Raw genomic sequence first — 22,387 nt, 5'->3', positions numbered from 1 at the left:
AGAGAAAATGTGCTCTCTCAGAGCTTAAAACAAAAGTAGTCATGTTACTCTTCATTTTTAAAAAATAAAATATTTGCTCAATTATTCTCTCATATTTGGAAATGCATTTTAGTTACAAGGAGGAGTTTGGGTTAAAACAGGATTAAACCCAGTAAAAATTTGCAGGGAAGAAGTGTAGAATGAACAGCCTCAGCCTGCAATGAATTATTCAGATTCATTTAGTCAGCATATTAATTTTCTATAATTTGGAGTTTATCTGATAATTTAAGAGCAGTGAGATTTGGTAGGGAAAAGTTCTCTCTCAGACATTCATAGTCGCTATAATATTTATCAAAATCTCTTTAAGAGGTCCTTTAGTTTTCAGAATGTCCCATGTAAAGACTTAATAACTTTGCAGACTGAAATCATATATTTGAACTCAAGAATAATAAATAATTTATAATACTCAAATGTAAATATAGGTGAATAGATTTTATAGGCAATGCTTCATTGTTTTTTTTCTCTTCATCTTTCCTGTTCTTTCTCGTAGATGACAATTTTACTAATAAACTAAATGGGTTAAGGTAAAAGAATGGGAGTCAACAGTCCTTAGCTTCCCTGATGAAGAAAAAAATGTGGAATCAATGACTAAATGAAGTCTAGGGTCACCCTCAGTTAGCACATGTAATTGAAATTTGCCACTATTTCAAGTGATTTACTGTTTGCTAGCAGACGTCACAGCTGTGAAACTTGATCACCCAGGTGACACAAGCATCATTTATTACACCCCCAGCATAAGTATCAAAGACTCTCTGGTCTGTTTAATGCACTAGCAATAGCAATAGCCGTGGTGCTTTTAACTTATATAATACCATACTATTGTTTCAAAGAACTTATATTCAGGAGTGTTTCATAACTCATCTGGGAATCTACTCAGTTACATAAAATCAGAGGGGGAAAAGATCATTCGTTCAATTTTGTGAAAAAATTTAAAAATTTCCATGTGTCTCTTTGGACTTTAAGATCAAAATTTCCAAGTGGAACACCCATGAGGATAAGTAGTTGAGCTTACTTTAAAAGTTATGAGGGAAAAAAAAAACAGATTTCTTTTAACCTCGCAGGACATTTGGTTCTGTCTAAAACATCCATGAGACATTTGGTTCATAAGACATTTGGTCCACACCAAAGGGTCCTTGAAGTTTGGTCAATCCAAAACATCCATGAGCTTGTTTGGTCCACATCAAATGGTTTTGGACAGGACCAAATATCAAGGACTTTTTGTAGTGGACCAAATGTCTTTTGGGCATTTTGGACAGCACCAAATGTCTGCTAACCTTTTCTAAAGGAATCTTGAAAAGGAGCTAGTATTTTTGTTATTTAAAGAAAATTCTATTAGTGCATTTTTCCCTAATGACTCTGGTGAGAGGAAGGAAGTAGGAAACAGTTCCGAGCATGGTGGGCCAGCTTTCTCTTAAATATTCTGTGATAATGAGAGATTTAAATAGAGAATTTCACCTGACATCCTGACACCAGTGATCTTTGCTATCGTTAAAATCAATTAGGAGCTGATACCTATACTGATATCTAGACAACTTACAAAATGGACTGTCTTGCCCTCCCCTCTATTACCTTTTCTGTTTCTTCATGAACTTTAAAGCCACATATTTAAAACACATGCTCAGTCATGTTTCCAAATTGTGTTGTAGAAATGGGAAGTGCAATTCAACTTTTTGATATTCACATCTCAGCTGAATTCTAGCACTTCAAGAGGCTTCCTCACTGTTTGTCCACGAATTCCCATGGCGATTCATGAACTGGCTATCTCTTGACTCTTCTGCATTGTGGGCTCCATCACATGGGGGCTAACACAGTGCAGGGACAAGTCTAAGGATGTTATTATGACATTTAAGAAGTCTACTGCTTCTACCATGTTGGAAACACAGTTATACACTTTTTGTTTTATAAGGTGCAGTCATGGGAGGCATCCTATACCTTACCTTATGGGGTCAGAAACCCAACAAGAGAGTCATTAAAAACGAGAACCTTATTTCCCATCTTACTTAAGCTGGTATGGGTCAAAGTCACTACTCCATAGAATGAATGAATGAACAAAAGAATTAATTAATAAAAATTTTTTTTTAAATTTTAATTTATTTAAAATTAAATAAGATACCATTCCTTTTTTTAAAAGGGGGAAAACTATTTAGACATGCTTCTTCATGAAACTAAGGGAAAATAATAGAAATGTGTTGGAAGAGTATTTCTAGGCCCATAATTTGATTACTTTGGGGGGAAGTAACAGTTTTATTGAGAAATAATCTTCATATTCTACACTTCATTCATTTAAAGTATACAGTTCAAGGTTTTTACTTTATTCACAAAATTATGCAACCATTACCACAATCAGTTTTATCACATTTTCATCATCCCCCAAAGATATCCTGCACCTTCTACCTGTTGTAATTCTATTTATTTTTCAAAACGTTCTTACTCTTCTCATTTGCTCTTAATTTTGGTCCCAGTTTTTGTTTGGTCACTTTTTATGGTATTCTCTTGGGCCCCAGGTCTGTTGAGGAGGACAGAGGGGAGGTGGTGGGGTGCGTGGAGGGGACTGCGTTACGTGCCTGGTAAATTATACTAAAAAAGGGTTTTTAATAGGACCCTGAGAAATGTGCCAGCAGTGCCTAAGTGAGGATCTCACAGAGAAATACATCTGTGTTCTGACACGTCGATAGAAGTTGGCTAACCACTGGATAAACATAACCTCTGTTTATGGTTCCTTTCTATCCTTTACACTCTCCCTCCTCCTGACTCTTCTGCTCTTTCTCCTCCTCTCTTTCTATCTTGTCTTATTTTGTTATATTCCTTTTTCTAGATTACCACAGGCCTTAATACAACAACAGCTTCTGTCCTCCAGTTTTCCATTGGTAAGTTTTTTAGCAGTTAAGCAATTTAACTTGGAAGTGTTTGTTTTAATCATAGTGTATAAGCAGGATTATGGTGCCCAATACTTTTAGATTTAGAGCAGAGTAAGTCTTAACACTGCAGTAAATAATTTAAAACATTTTTGAAGTGATATTTTAAAAATTGTAAATACTACATCCTGTTCTCACTTCTCTCTGGCAGCCAGTGGTATTTAAAAATAATCCAAATAATCCGAAACATTTTAAAGGTATTTACATGTGGATTTTGAATGTATTGGATTATTATATTACACAGAATTACCTTATGAGTAATGTTTCCTCAGATTAAGACTGAAATCTGTTAAATTTCCTGCATTCTTACTGAATGGCAGTGAAAAAGGTAATTATTGGTGGCTCAGAGAAACCAATTAAGGCTTCATACTTGATGTAAATAATCTATGTTTAATTCAGACACAGATAATTTTAAAATGACTGTATCTGGCAGTATTTCTTTTAAGTGCCTTTGTATTAGAGCTAAAAATTTCTACCCAAAGCTTTCAGTAAAATCAGGTATCTTTTGATGAAGTGTTTATAGTTTTGCTGTCTATTATATTATTTTCCATTTGAATTTTCAAAGGTGTATATTAATAAGTAACACAAGTTTCCAAAGGGAATGTTCTAGGTAAAGAAAGATGTTGCTTTCTAGATGGGGGCTAGTTTATTGGTCTTGGTCTCATAACATGGAAACCTCCTGGCCTCTCTCTCCCCATGACATGAGGACTGCTAGCAGCCATGCCCCTGAGACAGCGTCCTCCACTTCCCACTGTCTTCACCCTCATATCTTTGGGCATCCCCCATTAGCAAAAGGACTGTTTCCCTCACTAGCCTTCTAGTTCTAACTGCAAATCAGTGCTCCCACAGCCCACTGTGGTTGACTGTACCTAAGAACAATTTTCTTCAAGTCATGTATTGTAGTTGTCACTTTTTTCTCAGGTTGCCCCCTTTCAGCTTCTGTAAGTAAAAATGTGAACCTGCCTGACTACGGTTTGGACTCTTCTTCTAACATTGATAGCATTACCTATAACAATTTACAAACTATTCAGACGTCCATATGTGGTCATAAGAAAAGCATTGGCAAAAACAAAGTAATGAGTTTTTTGCTAAGACGATTTTCTTTGATCTATTAACAAGTGTATCCTAAATTTTGATCTATTAACAAGTGTATCCTAAATTTTCTGTAATGAGCATGTAATACTTCTATAATCAGAAAAAAAAGCTCATTTTTAAAAAGTTGTGGTGCAACAAAAACAGATTTTTAAAACTCTGGCATGACGGGCTAGTGTAACTTAGAGGTTCTTAACCAGAACAAATGTGTTTAAATTCATTATGCTATTAATATAAAATATAAGCTAGATTTTTTATTTATCTGTATTCTGAGTATTTATTTGAATATTAATTTCAGATAATATCTTTATGCAATTAAAGAACACAAGAGAATCCTCTTTAAAATATATGCCTCACAATTCTACTATATTTAAATTTTAGTCATGGTAGCAGAGATCCAGCACCAATTAAATTATCCTTCCTTAAAGGAAAAAAAAAATCTATTTTTGTAAATAGTATACTGTGGAGCTGGCATAGATTTCATTTCCTCACCTTTCAGTAGCACCCTACCATCAACAGTAGAGCTGATGAAAGAGGGCCAAGAAGGGGTGTTTATCAGAGAATGTAAGGTTTGGTGCCTGAGACCCAAAACCCAGAGCAAGCACCATGCCCAAAGGCTTGAGACTAGACCCAAAAATGTGACTTAGCAAGAATCCTTGATTTCCCCACAAGCCAGAGGGCTGCAGCTCAGCGAGCCAGAGAGTTGCTTGTATTATACAAAGCATGGATTTGAATCCCAGGTTAGAAGACTGGAAGAGTAACTGAATCAGGGAGTTGCAAAAAGATGGTTGGATGGATAGATAGTTATGTCAAGTTTATAACTAAAAAATACACTTAGAAATCTTTTCTGAGTGGGAGGTTTAGAATAAAAAGTGAAATTTTAACATGTCATTGTTTGGGCATGAAACAAAATATTTAGTTAAAGAAATTATAATTTACTGCCTAGCGACTTCATTGGGGAATTTGCTTACTGCCTTTTGAGAATAAAAATTCTTGGGAACTAAGAAGTATTAAAGTGGCTGAGAAACACTGTAGTGGCAAACCATTAGCTGTATGGTATTGTATGATAAATAGGCATAGTGTTCAGAACTTTCCAGAAATGGTTTTGTGTATCTCATGATGAGTACTTGGAGTCGTATTCTTCTGTTTGTATGTATGGGGTGAGGACTAGACTGGGGCATGTACACAAATTCCAGAAACGTCATAATTGTGTATATTCATCCTGAGCTTTACAAGCCCCACAATAACCAAAGTAGCAGTCGCAGACAAGTAGCCACTGAATTTATATTCTCTTCAAAAATTATATTGAGTGTGTTATAAAAAAAACACTGTGTATAGACAGTTGAACATTTATATTTATTTGTGTCTTGTGGAACTTTCCAAATCTATTCAAATAGTGTGGTTAAGTATGGTCAGTCAGATTTAGAGTCACTCCTTAAGGAGTCCTCTGGGATGTTAAATGTTCATTGTATATCATGTTGATTCAGATGTAATATAGACCATTTTCTAGGGGATTCTGTCATTATTTATGGCCTCAATGATAAGTATGTTCATAATTATGGCTATATAACCACAATTGAATAAATTATTGCCTTGATATTTTTATATTGCTCTTATAAACATTTTAATTTCATCACAAGCATTATCCAAGATAGTCCATATAGAAATGTCTTGAATTACTAAGGAGTGTCTCAAATAAACTCTGTCATGCCAATGTGTAGCACCAATGCTATCCCAGCTCTTTCTAAATACACACACACACACACATATAAATATACAGACTATCTTAACCCAATGAATTTTAAAGTTAAAGCATCTTGAAAACACAGTTCTGCAAGTTGAAATGTACTAGGTTACCAACAGCTAAATCATCTTGAAAGATGTCCTAAGATATTCTTAGAACAACTTTTCATTTTTCCATTCCAGTGAAAGATCTCATATCCATTTCTGTGCTGAGACATCGATCTGCTACAATCCTCACTTGATTCATTAGATTCAAGTTGTGGAATTTATGGTTGTAAGCTTAGGGGCATTTACCCATTTCCTTTAGATTTCCTCTGGGACAGGAAGAAAAACTTGAGAAGATGCCCTTGTAAACCACTATTTTACAGATGCCTCCAAACTCTGTTTTCCCAGGCAGGGTCCTTGGTCCAAGGGAAGTGCTGGTAGTGCTGTGGATCCATTATTCACCTAACAAAATTTCACTGACTATTCGTTGTCTGCTTAGGCTTTTCTGAGCCCACGTTAACTATGGAAAGACAAAAAAGTGAGAAAACAACATTTTTACAGTGTTTAGTGGTGTGGTAGAAGGCTCTGGATGCATATGGAGCATGAAACGTCTAGAGAATTGCCAGACTGTTATAAGCATAGATGGACGTGTGTACAGGTCCCCCTGGTGTTAGGTCCTGCAGAGCAGAGCAATTCAGGAAGGCTTCTTAGAGAGGAGAATCCCTGAAAGTCAACAGCATGAGTCAGTGGAAAGGACAAAGTTTTTCCAGTTGAGGAGATAGAGTGACATAAGCAAGGCTTAAAATGGGAACATGAGTGCTCTCCTAGAGCAGGAGGACTGCCTGGGGTGGCTGTGAGCAATGTCACAGTATCTGTGTCCATCTGAAGAGCTAATCTGCATCAGCTGGGAGTTTTAAGTAGGAAATAGAGGTCAGGAAAAGGACCTCTTTCTCTCTTGAGCAATAGAGAAATACAATGAAATTAATTCTTAATGTGTGTGTGATCTTCCTTAAGAAAGATCAATTGTGTTAAGAATGGATTTGTCCCTTCCTTAATGTAAATCTGCATTGATTCACTCAACAAGAACTTGCCAAGTAATATGCTTGTTCAATTTAGCCCAGCTCTTTTTTTCAGATTAATAGAATCCATTGGCTAAATGGGGATTGAAAGTAAAGCATTTAAAAACATACATTGTGAAGAACGGTTTGCTATGGGAGGTAATTCTGTCTGGTCCATCATGCTATTCTCAGCCCCTAGCCTAGGGACTCAAAAATTATAGATGCTCATAAATATTTCTTGCCTGAGTGACAAGTAACTATTACAGAGACATCTGTAATATTATGTAGCCTAGTGCTAAATTGGTATGATGCAGACATTTCACGCCAAGAAATTTGGGGGAGGTGATCTGAGGACCTCAATCAATGCAAAAGATGACCCAGAAGGGAACAGAGAACCACCAATAAACTATGCTTTTAGTGAAGCCAGTAGATGAAAATACATATCCATGTGTTTATCAGTTTGCTATTATTGAACTAGCTAGAATCTTTTATTTGTTCATAATTTATAGAGTTAGTATCTTTTTTCTTTGGTTTTACTTATAAATATCCTAAAGATTTTGGGTTTTGTGGGTATGTGTGCGTGTGTTTTTTATTTATTTGTTTTGGCTGCACTGGGTCTTTGCTGAGGTATGCGGGCTTCTCTAGTTGCGGCGCACGGGCTCTAGAGTGCACAGGCTCAGTAGTTGTGGTGCACAGCCTTAGTTGCGGTATGTGGGATCTTAGTTCCCTGACCAGGAATCGAACCCGGGCCCCCTGCATTGGAAGCATGGAGTCTTAACCACTGGACCGCTAGGGAAGTCCTGTGTAGTTTTGTTTTGTTTTTTTTTCACTGCTTTTTTGTTTGTTTTTAATCACCTCAAGCAGAGGAAAGGCATTATATCATAAATGTTTTATATTTACAGATTAAGATATAAAAATGACCTTAGGCCTGAATTATTCTCCTTTGTGCTGTACATGCTACAGAGTCTCTGAGAAATATGAGAGCTACTCATTTTGTATTTTGAAAAATAAAAACTAGAAAATTACAAAGTTAGAGGTATTCATTGCTGAATTGGAAGATTGCTTTGTAAAAGAAAAGAGATCTTTCTCAAATAGATGTAATGAATAAAATGCCACTTATAAGAGGTATTATATTGCATTTAGCATGAGGGAAGTTTTTCCCTCAAGCCTGATTCACAAACATCTTAATTACTTAGAACTTGATTCAGTAGAGAAACTGTCCCTCAACTCTTGGAACAGCTAATTCAGAAGGAGGAGAAATTGAGCCCTCTTATATCTTGGTAGGAATTATTGCTTATTTCCTCTGTAAATATCCTGAGATATATTTCTAAATCAGACTCTCTTTTTTTTTTTAAGAGTCACTTTCCTTGGTAAGTAAGTAAGACCTTGGGGAATTTATTATGAAGCCGTGAAAAACTCTTTTGAAAACACGGGAATCTCTGAGTATGAGGCTAACAAAATCTCTGGTGACTTGAGCTCAAAACATACATAAATAAAAACAGAAGTTTAGAAAATTTTAATGGTAAAATTAGCTTAACACATGTGCTTTTAAGGTTAAATACATGTTTTGAGTTTAAGATTCTTGGATATAAAAGATATTAAAATAAGATTTATTACTTGATTTTTAGATCTTCAGGAATCTATATTAACACAAAAATTGAAATATTTATATATGAAACACTTCTGGGTTATCTATTTAATAATTAAAGTTTGGAACTGATTTTAATTCAGGTTATCCTTCTTCATCCTGGAGTTGACCTTTTTAGGGAATGTATATATATATATTTTTTTCGGTATGCGGGCCTCTCACTGCCGTGGCCTCCCCCGTTGCGGAGCACAGGCTCCGGACGCGCAGGCCCAGCGGCCATGGCTCACGGGCCCAGCCGCTCCGCGGCATATGGGATCCTCCCAGACCGGGGCACGAACCCGTATCCCCTGCATCGGCAGGCGGACTCTCAACCACTGCGCCACCAGGGAGGCCCGGGAATGTATATTTAAAAGACCAGTTTATATGAGCTTTATATATTTTTCAAATCCACCTCACCCCAAGTTCTTAAGTCCTATCTTACGTAATAAAGGGGAATATTCTGAAATATTGTAAGATGCTACTAAGTATAAGGTTCTGGCAAAGATTGTTGAGATTAATTATGTCTTTGTATTATTGAAACTGATAACTAAAGAGTTGTCTTTACGTGAATTAAAATACAGTTTGAAAGATACTGTACCCTTTCTCTTTTGAAATATTTATTTCATTGTCACTCATCTTGATGAGGCTTAAAAATAAATATTAATAATTCATTCATAAATATGTTTCACTAATATTTATTGAAGGCTGTTCTAGTAGAAGGGATAAAACCGTGAACAATAGGATGAGAAGAAATTGATATAGATGAGATGGTCTTTCCTCCATGAAAACTCATCTCGTTGCCACACCCTCATATCTCTGAATCCCTACTTCCTCTGTATTTATCTTATGATGCCTACTTCACTCTGCGTTGATTTATACTCTGGCCATTTATGCACATCCACTTTCACCCTTTATAGCTTAAATGTTCCGTGAGGACTAAGGAGTGTACAAGGATCCCTCTTTGTATTTAAGGCAGAATTTTACTCACGACTAGAACTAGATAGATATGAACTGAATTGAATTCTATTCTTAGGTTGGGAAAGAGATTTAGTGAGGTTCCACGTTGGTGCTCAATACTAGACCCTTCTTGACTGCTGCGGCAAAGGAGTGTGCTGAATGAAATCCATGGGCAATATTAAAACCTGGTCTGAGCCAGCAGTTTTCACTTTCTTATCAATCAAGGACTCTTGATCAAGGATTCTTTTATCACAGATCTTTAGGATGTGAATACATCCACTTTAGGGAAAGCAAAATCTAAGAAACTGCCCAGCCTTCCAGGAGTTTATTATCAAGTAGGTGGAGGTGGGGAAGGGGAAGTCCATGTGGGAGAAGAAATGGAGGGGTGCAGACCACAGAGGAGGGTGAGAAGGCAGCCTGTTGGAAAGTCCAGGAAAGAGGGAGATCCAAAGGCAGGACTTTATCATTTGGGAGGGAGACTGACAAGAGCAGGTGTGGTACCGCCCCAGAGACTCAGCATCACAAGGAAGGTTAGAGCAATGGCTCCCTTCAGGGAAATAAGGCAGTGGCCATTCTAAGACCTTGAGACCAAGGTCAAAGCCCAAACTGCAACAAGGATGGTAATGCTGAGTCTCCAGATTGCTGGGGGGTGGAGAGGGACGTTACTTAACACCTGCTGCCAAAGGTGGGGATCAGTCCTAGAAAATGAGCCAGGCCTGAGCACTAGGGCTTGGTTTATGGCCTCCACCCCAGGGAACAGAGGGCTGCTCAGCAGGGAACCTGGCAAAGCCTGACACATTTTGCATTTGTCTTCCTTGTGTTTTTCTCAACATAAGATCTGATGAAACCTCTATGTTGTGGACTTGGGAGGGAACTTGCAAAGGGCTGGGCACCTGAAATTGGTTGGAAATGGCATGGCATTCCATAACGCAGGAGGGAATTGGTCACTTTCTCTCTTATAGGAGTGGCAGGAAAAAGGAAAAAATACAAATATTTTGGAAGTGAGGGAATGGAGAATAGGAATGAAAGGGAGAAAGGTACAAAGGGGAGGAGGACAGCTGTTCATTTTATATCCTGTGGTCATTGTCCATCTGCCGTAAACTGAAAGAAGTCACCTAATGAGGTTTGGGAATTTCAGCCAAGGAAGTGACTAAGGAGCAAAATATTAAGTACAATAAATCACATACTGTCACATTTATTCAGAAGGAAAACCTTGCAGATCTAATAGCCTGTTTGCTAATAAAGTCAGTCAAAACAAAAATTATTACTAGTAGCCTCATTTTAAAAATAAATATAAAACATAAGGGGAAGAAGAGTTGCTTTTAAAACCTGGCTCTTTTTCTATATTTTATGAGAGAGGTTTTTTGAGTTTCATTCAAGGTAGCGTGTTTTTAGCATATGTATGGCATAAATATAGAATATTTGTGAGGATTTTTTTACTGTTACTTTATTTGACCTCTCTTAATCCTTAATATCAGTTTTTAGTAGATGCTTAAAATGGAAATTTTACTTTCATATAATGGTCCTTTTTACGACGCTATCCTTGAAATATGTTTCTTCATTTAAAAATATGCTAAATTCCCCCCAAAGGTATTTTTTTGGTGGGCAAAACAGATTTATAGACATAAATTCTGGATTTTCATATTCAAATTATTGCTTAATTGATCTTTTGGGGCAGCCGTAGATTTTGGACATGTTGATTTCTCTAAACCGACAATTTCTATTAATAAAATACTGATTTATCTCAACTTCGGTCATCATATTTTACCAAAATTGAACTCACTTGCTCTTGACAGATCCAAGAGTAATTCGAGAATTTCCTCTTGTGTGGAATGGAACTGTTCTTAATTAAAGTAATATCTGTGGGCTCCTTTCACTCACAATTCCCATCCCTGTCATTTGGGACTGAGAAGCCCCAGGATGCAGTCCTGCCTGGGCTGCCACAAAGCATTATCCGATACAGTAACCATTTTTTCCTTCCCTGCCTCTTACCCACAAATCAGACTGCTTCCCCTTTGGCTACAGTCTCTGAACTTCATCAAGGCATGAGTGGCTGTCTCTGTGCAGGCACAGGCCAGGCGAATTGAGCCTGTATTTTATGAGAGCCTGAAGCAGTGCTGCATGGCAGGATATGTGGGCAGGGTTAGACGTGGGGACAGCAGCTACTAGAATGCCTCAGAGGAGCCAGGGAGACTGGTGCTCAGCCAAGAACAGCATCCAAGTACTCTGTGGATACCTGGGGTACATGAGGGTAATAAGTAACCAAAACAACTGGCTTCAAAGGGTACACCAGGCAAGAAGCTAACTCACAGCTAGAGGACAAACTTGCTTACAGTTTTTACAAAATTTATAAACTAATGAAACAGATTTATACAGATGTGCCACATTACAAAATAGTATGAACATGTACATAAAATCTTATCAAGTTTAGGTTTTTCTACTAGGAGAGGAATAAAACAAACATGAAAACTAAGAAATATATAAAACTGGTTATCCTGGAAATTACAGCATTATCTGCTTAAAACCGGCAGTCGCAGTTTAGGTCCCGTGCATTAGGTAGTACTTCTAGACTGGCCATATTACAAAGATTTTGCTCTACTTATGGTAGGTTGTCTTGATGTCACGGGCTGAGAGAACTAACGCCCTTAGGATTTTTCTAGCCGACTTGGTAATGAAGGAAATAAAAACCTAAGTATAGTATAATCATTGTTCTACATCATTGTTGTTACTGGAAAATAAACATGCACAGCTGCCTCCAGTGAAATATTTGAGCAGAAGTTTGTGAAGCTATCAAAATATTGATCATCTGTATAATAATGGTCCATGACTTGCTTGTGGCAGAATTACTTAGAAGAAGAAGAATTGCCCGGTGGCAAATAAGCTTTTACTGTGTTTCTCAGTGCTTTTGGATACAATGAGCCTTTTCTCCACAGTGAGTAGTACTGTCCTTAAAAATCTCTCTGGGGGAAAAAATATAGATAATTGCCAGAACTGCTTATTATACCAATATCTTCATGTTGCTCATCACATTTTTCACTATATAGAATGAGGCAAGTCCCTTTGTTGAATGCCTTAGCCTACAGTAACATGTAATATCCCCTGGGAGTGACAGTGTCTGGCTTTTAAAAGCTTCTCTAAAAGTTCCCCATTCATCTCTTTCTCTCTTTCCATTCACTACAACCTCTAGTTAATGGCCCTGTCCTCCATTTATCTACCTTGAAAAGATGAAAGGATGTGTTGATTCTGCTAAGATTTGCTCCAGTCCTAGCAGGGAGTTCTAAGTAGCCTGATTACATCGATTTCATCACTTTATGATCTTTCTATATCAAATGCTGTTGTTTACATGCAGCTCTGGGCATCCTGCTTGTCTCTGAGGTCTGAGTTTTGAGGAATAGCAGCAGAAGCACTTGGGTTGCAAGAATCCTCAACAGGGCTCTGTCCAGACACTCCTCGAGCCTTCAGTATTTATGGGTCCCGCTCCACTATCTAGAGGCATGATTTCTGGCAGTGCTTTTCCCCATCTATAAATTCTGCGAGATCACTTCTCTCCTTCTGTGGCCCTGTGCCACATTTAAAAAGGCAGCTTGTTTTTCAGGCAGAGCTTTGAGGAAAGAACCTGCTCCCGGCAACCACTACCGAACCCCCAAGAGGCAATAGCTCTTCTATTGTTTCTGTTCTGATTTACTTTGAAAAGTCTGGGACTTTGTGAGGAAGGGCATAACCAAATAAGAATAAAACTACCCTGGGCTTGGGAGACTCAAACCAATTGATTTATCCCTTTACTATAAAAGTAAAAAGAAATAAAGAAATAGAGAGGGCTACTGGAGACACAGGCTCACAATTCCTAATCTCTAATTCCATATTACAATACAAAAACTCTCGGAAAGCCCACAAACCTTTTTTTAAAAAATATTTATGTGATGGCAAAGCCTCCCATGACCTGAATTCATTTGGCAGCCAGACCTGACTTGAAATGATTTAAGGCTATTTATAATCTTTATTTATCTACCTATGTGAATCTTCATGTATTTCACTGTAGAAATATTAATATGTTTCATTATAGGGTATTGCCTCGGACCTTGCTGGGGATGTTGCATAACATATGGTATATTTACCATGTTACCTTTCTGAAATCTGTAAATTAAGTAAATAAGTAAGTAATTTGGATCCTGAAGCTTATCTTACCTTAAGGGATTTTGGACTTGTATGACTGTTATTTTCAGAAAGGGAATAACTCTTGAATTCTTAATAGAATTAATGGCAAATATATCTATTTTTAAGTAGTCTTGATTTTATACTACATCAAGCTATTTTTTAAGTTGTTTATTTTTATGGCAACCACCCAAGAGAGATGAGAAGAAAGGAAGAAGTTTATTTGTGAATTTTGGGAAATTTGCTGACTCTAGGAAGTTCCCTAGGGTCTCCTCTGGGCGTGTACATTATGGTTAATGGGCTACTGCACAATGAACAGGTTTTCAGTGTGCTTAATATGGGCTTCATTGATTAGCACATAATTGGTACTTGTTCATGTTCTTGTGTATTCTTGGCATTATAAACTCTAACAGCCCTTTAAGAGCCTCTCAGCCAGCACTGCACAGAAACACTCCACTTAGTAAGTCCTGGAAGGTACAGGTTCTCACTGGCTTTTGTTGAGCTCCTGAGGTTCACTCAGGTAGTCTCCAACACAGTCCAAAAATGAATGGCATGTTTCTTATGTAAGCAAACAATTACTTACAAGTCATTTCATCCATCCTAATCTAGTTGTAATGTGATAGTTTCCTTTTAAGAATATTTTAAGTGAGCCAGATCTGCCTGAAGTAATAGAGAAGGAAAATAATTTCAGGAATCATATCTTCTCATTCTCTTTTTATTGTTGTCCTGCATTACAATACATTTGTCACTGAATGTGCCATGTTAAGCAAAGTGGAAAGTGAACCATGTAATCTGGACCTTGGTGCTCCCATGTGAGTTAAGACATTCGTGAAATGTGCAGGAACACGCTTCAGGGCGTGCTCTGTACAGGGGTGGGTCTAGGTTTTGTGGGTCCATGTTTGAACCTTACACAATTTGGTTGAGGACTAGGTTGTCTTTAAGGAAAAGAATACAAAATTACACATTCAAAATTAGGTACAAATCTGAATATTTATTTAGAATGAGAAAAGAAATCACAACAAATTACAAATCTTTAGAAGTTGACGATACCACAAGCATCACAAAATCCAAAAATATAACATAACGTCTTTGTTCACTACCTGAAATACTCTTTTCTTACAACTTTTGAGTGCATATTCTTAAACTGCCTCTGCATATGACAATTCTATAATATTTTTATTTAGAGACTAGAAAAATAATTCTGCCTCTAGCTTGGTGGATCAGAGTTTTTTTTTTTTCATTTATTTAACATCTTACCTTCACAATTCCTTACTGATATATCATGTATGTTTTTAGGATCATTAGCAAATTGTAAAAATCTCTTGTCTTAATTTCTTTCATGTATGAACTACAAGACTGCAGGGCATTTTGACTTCTCTTGCACAGTGACCAACCTTAGCAACTCTGAATTGATGTCACTCACTGAACAGTTTATTACCACTGTTCTTGAGTCATGATGACATAGGTACTTCATCACAGTGGGTGGTAGGCATGTTCCTAGAAGCTCTTTCTACACTGAGGATGACTGCACTATGGAATAGAAGTGACCTGCATAACTATGTAACTGTATCACACACACATAACATACCTCCAACTCAACTTCCCCTTAACTGGATCCCAAAAGCCGCCATGGCCACTCCAACGCCATCTGGCATGAGGGTAACATGGTAAGGCAGTAGTCAAGAAAGGAGGCAGCCATCTCAATCGGTCGCAAATGTTATAAAACATGGTCATGTGAACACATTGCTAGAGTTCCTCCCAGGGTCTTGGAAGGTGCTCATCCAAGTGCAGAGCCCTGCAGCTTAAGCTTCATGAGCTTCATGGTAAATCCACTTCTGTCTACCCTGTCCACTGTCTACACTAACATGTTAGAATTGAGCATTATATTCATAGATGTTATACTGATAAAGATGTGTTTACATTCTTATAATAAACTTAGTGTCATGTTCACACTTCTTTCATGGGAAAGCCTCAACTTCCCTTCCAAAGACCAATCACATCCTATCACCTTCCCTTTATTTAATATTCTATTACTTTTGCCTATCTCAGTAGTCATATGTAGGAATCATGGAGCTTTCTATACACTGCTCCACCTAGTATTCTGATTCCCTGTAAATAATAGTCATTAATGCAAAATAAGAAAACATTTTTTTCAATGTAGATACTTTAAGCCATGTATTTTTTCACTGAGAATATTTCCATGTCTTTGTGACTCATTTTTGTTGATAAACAACTTTTGTTGTTGATATAAATGGGGAAGGGAAAAGAGCACTGGATTGGGAGTCGGGCCATATCGTCCTTTCTCTGCCAAGTGGCCTTGTCGTGTAACCTTGGGGAAGTGGTGGAGCCTGTGTGGACCCCTGACAACTTGTTTGTAAAGTGAGAGTGTACATCTTCATGATCTCTTAAATGTCTTCCCACTGTAGTCCTAAATCCTAGAACTGGGTGACAAGAATGAACTATGAGTTAACCAGGAAAACATTTTGTCTGAAAATATGGTGATGATGTTGTCTGTTTTAGTTCAGGGGGGCCCCACAAGAAATATCACAGTAGTTGCCTTTGATACCTTTATTCATCCACTTGTAGCTAATTTATACTTGTAGCCTGTTGTGCCATCAGAGAAAGATATTAAGTAGAGGAACAGAAAAGCAGCATCAGCCAAACCATGCAGTGTTGTTACCCTAACAATTCTCAGCATCGGAGAACAAATGTGCTGCCCCTCTAGCTTTCCCAGAAGAGTGACAGTCTCTGTGCTGGTGGACAGAGGCTATAAATCACCTCCATTTCCTTATCCTGCTGAAAAGAAATGCTACAAAAGAGCCAGTAACAACAACAATAATAATAATGGTATTATTGCATTTCCAAAAGACTTTCTTCCTAGAGTTTAAAGTGCTTCCTAAATTGCATTCATTCATTCATTCGTTTGTTCATTCAACAACTATTCACTGAGCTCCTATTCTGTGTGAAGTAGCTCTCAAGGCACTGGGGAGACAGGATTCACAAATCAAAATCTTTGCTCTGATAGGGCTGACATGCTGATGAATATCAAACAAATGAATGTCAGGGAATAATGAATGCAATGAAGAAAATTAATCAGGGGTCAGCAAATGAGGAGTAGCATTTTGTTGGAGGCAGCCAGGGGGCAGCCACTGAGGATGTAACCATTGATCAAAGGCTTGAATTGTGTCGGAGACGTAGCCCGGCAGAAGGAACGGCCAACATAACAGGCATGTGGACTGCTAACGGGTCACCACACAGCTTATGTAAATGTCAGTTCTAAATGATATTTTACTTCTTAAGTGGGAAAGGCTATTCAAAGTGTATACATTTCCTCGTTTTTCTTGAATGACAGCCAAAGTCAAGAGAAGTGGGACTGAATCACGAGAAAATAACTAGGCTTCTGAGTACCTCAGAAATAAGAAATATTTTAAATAATTGGTTGACTCATTGATTGATTGATTGACTGTTAGATTGATCATCTTGGCCTGACTCCCTATAAAAAAAGTGGAAAGTTACTTATCTATTGTTTTCTAAATTATACTAGGGATGATACTGTTTAAATAGAACCGGGGGTAAAAGTTGATACCAATTTTAGTTGCAATTTTATTTTATTTTATTTTATTTTATTTTATTTATTTATTTATTTATTTATTTATTTATTTATTTATTTATTTTGCTGTACGCGGGCCTCTCACTGTTGCAACCTCTCCAGTTGTGGAGCACAGGCTCCGGACGCGCAGGCTCAGCGGCCATGTCACATGGGCCCAGCCGCTCCGCGGCATGTGGGATCTTCCCAGACTGGGGCATGAACCCGCGTCCCCTGCATCGGCAGGCGGACTCTCAACAACTGTGCCACCAGGGAAGCCCTAGTTGCAATTTTAAATTGAATAGGTGGTTCAAAGATCAAACTGAGATTACAAAAAAATATTTCTTAGAATCATCGTGATGAGTCTCTCTAACAGTAAAAGGAAGCAACCTTTTAGAAATAAGCTTTACCATTCTTCTTATTTCTTTATTTTTAAATAAGAAGTACTAGGCACTGTTTTACATTTGTAAATATTAATTGTTTCCTTATAGTAAAATGATTATTTCAGATACAGATTTACAAGATATTATGGAATGTGTTATTTAGGATACAAATGTGGATTATACTGTTATCTTAAATTTAATCCTGATTGTAATATATCAGGTTAATGCTTTCCACATAATCAAAATTTTCTGAGTTGGGAGGTGTTAGGATTTACTTCTTTGGAATACAATTATTCTTTAAAATCTCTTTTAAATGCCTTTCTATAGATTTTTAAAGCAAATGACAAAAAAATGTTCTTTACAATACCTTTTGTGTTTGTTCTGAGTGCCTAGATAGGAGGTTATCACACTGATCTGGGTGAGAGATGGTCTCAGGAGGTGGTGGTGAAGGTAAAATAAAGGCATAGATTCAATAAATTTGCAGGAGGAGGGTCTGCAGATTTGGGTGACCGGCTATGGGAGCAGGGAAAGGAGGGGAATGGGCAGGGAACCTGCAGAGAAAGTGATGCCCAAGTAAACCTGATATTGAGGCTAGAGGTGGTTCAGTCCTTTAGGTTTTACCCAAAAAAGGACCATCTGGCTCAAGTCAGGAGCCTGAGTAGAAGCACAAAAGCCTGTCCCAACATGTTCTGACCATGTGAAAATGAAGCACTGTTTGTCTGTTTTTTTAAAAGTGTGCTTTATGCACCAGAAGGAGTATAGTGAAGTAGTTGAAGGCATGGGTTCTGGTCTACCCAATTCTGAATCCCATTTGGGTCTAGAGTAAATCACTTAACCTCTCTTTGCCTCCGTGCCCTTACCTATAAAGTGGACATGCACAGAGTAGTACCTCTCTGCTCATAGAAACCTTAATTGTTCTCTTGAGTTACTAGAATTTTCTTTTCTTTGTGGATACTACTAAAACTTTGATCAGATTTTCTGTTTTCTTTGGATGCTAGGAACTGCAAAATCAAATTTCCACTCTAGCAATTGTAAAGACCTTATAAAGTATATTTCATTATACTGATCTCAAAGGGCCTTCTTTTTCTTATCAAGTAGACAACTTTCTTCCCCTCAAACACATTTACAGTGATGCTAACAAACAGGTAGATTACTCATTTGGGTCTCAGTTTTCATCTCCAGGTTGAACTTACAGCGTTTCCATTAAAGAGCTGGAAAATAGCCCCAAACGAAAGAATAGATGGGGGGAAAAATGTGCCATAAGTTCTTTGATGAGCAGTAATTCAACTTAATATTTAGCCCATAAACAAATATTTCCTCCTTTTTCTGGGATAAATGAATTTATGAAATGAAACAAAAATACTGAATCATACCTGAAATCTCTTAACGTGGACCAAGATTTGTTTTTTAGGCACTTTTAATGCGTTAATGCCTTAATCTTCACAACAGTTCTGTGAAGTGATTGCTATTATTATTCACATTTGACCAATGTAGAAACTAGACACAGAAAAGATAAGTGACTTGTCCAAGGTCATACAGCTAAAAAGTGTCAGAGCCCAGATTGCAAACCTGGCAGCCTGCCCCCACCATTCACTCTCCTAACCCCTACACATACTTTCTCTCTGGAAGATAACTTATATCAGAGGGAATTTCACTCTAAAAACTGAAGTTTAAAAAATTATATAGAATTATCAGTAATACTAACAAGCATTGAATTTATTACCATATAGAATTCCTTCATATGAGAAAAATTAAATAAGATCTATTTAAGGCTATGTGATGATAAGGTTATATGATGATAAGATGTACCTATCATCAAAGATTTTATAACATTACAATTTAGACTAACATTTTTCTATAAGGTTACAATTTTATTAGGTTTCTTCCTAGACGTAAAAGTGGGGTTTCTCTCTTAGAACAGTGTGTTAATCTAGTTAAATATTCAAACAGACACAAAATAAATCAACTTGATAGGACAAGATAATGTCTTACTATTAAGAAGACATTACATTTGAGAAACTTTCTTTTTTTTTTTAATGCAGTAGAAAATGATTCCTGATGGAGAGGTCAGAACATGTGCCTTGGGGACGATATTCTATGTGGCTTTTGAGTACTTTGTATGACTTTGCAAATTGCTTATTTTTAATTATGCTGGGCCATTATAATATGACTTTACTAATAAGTAAAATAATTCATCTGGCTATCATTATTCCTCACATTACTTTATCTAGCTGATAAAAAATGTACCATAATTACTCATGTAATCTGTCTCTGATATTTTTATTCTAAAAGCAGACTGGATTATGTAACCATCTAAGTCATCTAAGGGCAGTTTCTAATTAACATGGGGGAATTATTGCCCTGTTGACTATGTAACAGTACCAAAGTTAATCTGTGGTAAGGATACATACAGTCCAGATATTCTACAGCACGGCTCTCAGATGCCTTTTCACTTTGACCCAATTCAGGCAAATCGAAAGTCCTTAAGTCCCATCGATCTACGGTTATAGTTCCCCTTTCTAGTATAAATATAACACAGTAAAAACAAAGACATGGAGAAATTAAAATAAGCAAATTACAGCAAACTTATTTGTGATCCAGCCAGAGTTTATTGAGCTTCTGTCGTGCACCAGGCACTATTCTGGGTACCAAGGACACAAGTAGTAAACAAGACAGACACGGTTCCTCCTTCAATGGAGCTTTCTAACAGGAGATGGGCAATGAGCAAGTAAACAAGTAAATAAACAAGGTAAATTTAGATAGTGATAAGTACTATGAATAACTTAAAATGGAGTGATAAGATGGAGGATGATTGGACACTGGGGGATGGAGTTCTTTAGATTGAATGCACAGGGAAGGCTTCTTTGAGCAGGTGATGTTTGCACAGAACCCCGAGAGAGAAGATGGACCCAGCCAAGGGGTGGTCTGTGGGGAAAGATATGAATGGAATGAGGAGAGAATAGAGTATGAGGAAATTGACATAATCAGTGTAGTTGTAGGCAGAGAGAAGGGGCGTGGAAGCCCTGAGATGAAGTGTCTGGAGCACAGTAAACGAGAAGAGTGGTACAAGGGAAGCTCTAAGTCACGGAGGGAGCTCAACCTTTTATTCCTAGTGGGCTGAGAAGCCTTGAGAGGGTGTTAAGCCAGGAGTGAATGGCATGATCGCTAAAACAATTTAAAAGATTCCTCTGTTTTTGAAAGGCCTCTTACTGCTGTGTGGAGAATGGATTACAGGAGGATAAAAAAGAGAGTAAGAAAACCACCGAGACATGACCCTGACTTGACTAAGGTGGTAGCAGTAGAGAGGAATAGAAGCTGAACAATATTTTGGAGTCAGAACTCCCAGGCTGATGGGTTGGAAGTGGGCAATGAAGCAAAGGGAGGAACCAAAGATGACACCTAGTGCTTTGTTTGAGCATCTGGGGTGGTGTCATTTGAAATGAAAAGGGTATCCTAGATATTTGGGGGGTGGAAAACCAATAATTCTAATTTTGACTTAAAGAGTCTGAGTTGTCAAAATCTAGAAACAATAAATGCTGGAGAGGGTGTGGAGAAAAGGGAACACTCTTTCACTGCTGGTGGGAATGTGAATTGGTACAGCCACTATGGAGAATAGTATGGAGGTTCCTTAAAAAACTAAAAATAGAACTACCATATGATCCAGCAATCCCACTACTGGGCATATACCCTGAGAAAACCATAATTCAAAAAGAGACATGTACCAAAATGTTCATTGCAGCTCTATTTACAATAGCCCGGAGATGGAAACAACCTAAGTGTCCATCATCAGATGAATGGATAAAGAAGATGTGGCACATATACACAATGGAATATTACTCAGCCATAAAAAGAAATGAAATTGAGCTATTTGTAACGAGGTGGATGGACCTAGAGTCTGCCATACAGAGTGAAGTAAGTCAGAAAGAGAAAAACAAATACTGTATGCTAACACATATATATGGAATTTAAGGAAAAAAATGTCATGAAGAACCTAGGGGTAAAACAGGAATAAAGACACAGACCTACTTGAGAATGGACTTGAGGATATGGGGAGGGGGAAGGGTAAGCTGTGAGAAAGTGAGAGAGAGGCATGGACATATATACACTACCAAACGTAGATAGCTAGTGGGAAGCAGCCGCATAGCACAGGGAGATCAGCTCAGTGCTTTGTGACCGCCTGGAGGGGTGGGGTAGGGAGGGTGGGAGGGAGGGAGACGCAAGAGGGAAGGGATATGGGAACAGATGTATATGTATAACTGATTCACTTTGTTATAAAGCAGAAACTAATACACCATTGTGAAGCAATTATACTGCAATAAAGTTGTAAAAAAAAGAAAAAGAGTCTGAGTTGTCCATTGAGATGGTGAGTAGCAGTTGGATCTATAAGTGTTGATCTCATGGAAAATATAATTCTGGGTATTATCTGTTATAGATATTATTTAAAGCTTCAAAGTAAAAGGAGGCAACGTAGATAAGAGAAGAGAAAGCTACCAAAACAATTTGAAATCAAGGAGGAAAAGGGCAACAAAGGAGACTGAGAGGCAGCAGTCAGTGAAGCAGGAGAAAAATCAAGAAGGTGGTAGAAGATAGAAGAAAGTATCCAAGAAAAAAGGAGGGATGCACTGTGACAAATCCTGCTGACAAGTCAAGTAACCTGAATATGGGGAAATGATCTGTTGATTTGGCAACACGGACTCCCCAGACACCTAACCAAGAGCAGTTTCAGGGTGGAAGGGAAAGGGGATCGGAGGATGTGACAAAGTGGAGGCAATCACTGGACAGCCCTTCTGAGAAGTCTTGCTATAAAGGGAAACAAAAATAGGATTGGAAGGAACAGAAGTTAGGGGTGT

At 37.7% G+C, this 22,387-nt stretch overlaps 1 protein-coding gene across 2 annotated transcripts in view; it reads left to right on the top strand.

Moving 5' to 3' along the window:
• The window catches only part of RELN (reelin), a 527,861-nt gene that overhangs the window by 273,045 nt on the left and 232,429 nt on the right, over positions 1-22,387 (top strand). For both annotated transcript variants that reach the window (XM_060107639.1, XM_060107638.1), the window contains exon 8: positions 2,855-2,906. In XM_060107639.1, the coding sequence (XP_059963622.1) occupies positions 2,855-2,906 (52 nt within the window). The remainder of the gene's footprint in view (positions 1-2,854; positions 2,907-22,387) is intronic.

The sequence above is a fragment of the Mesoplodon densirostris genome, chromosome 9, assembly GCF_025265405.1.
Source record: "Mesoplodon densirostris isolate mMesDen1 chromosome 9, mMesDen1 primary haplotype, whole genome shotgun sequence".
Classification (NCBI taxonomy): domain Eukaryota; kingdom Metazoa; phylum Chordata; class Mammalia; order Artiodactyla; family Ziphiidae; genus Mesoplodon; species Mesoplodon densirostris.
The sequence above is the reverse complement of the archived record's forward strand: the minus strand, read 5'-3'. Positions and strand labels throughout refer to the sequence as shown.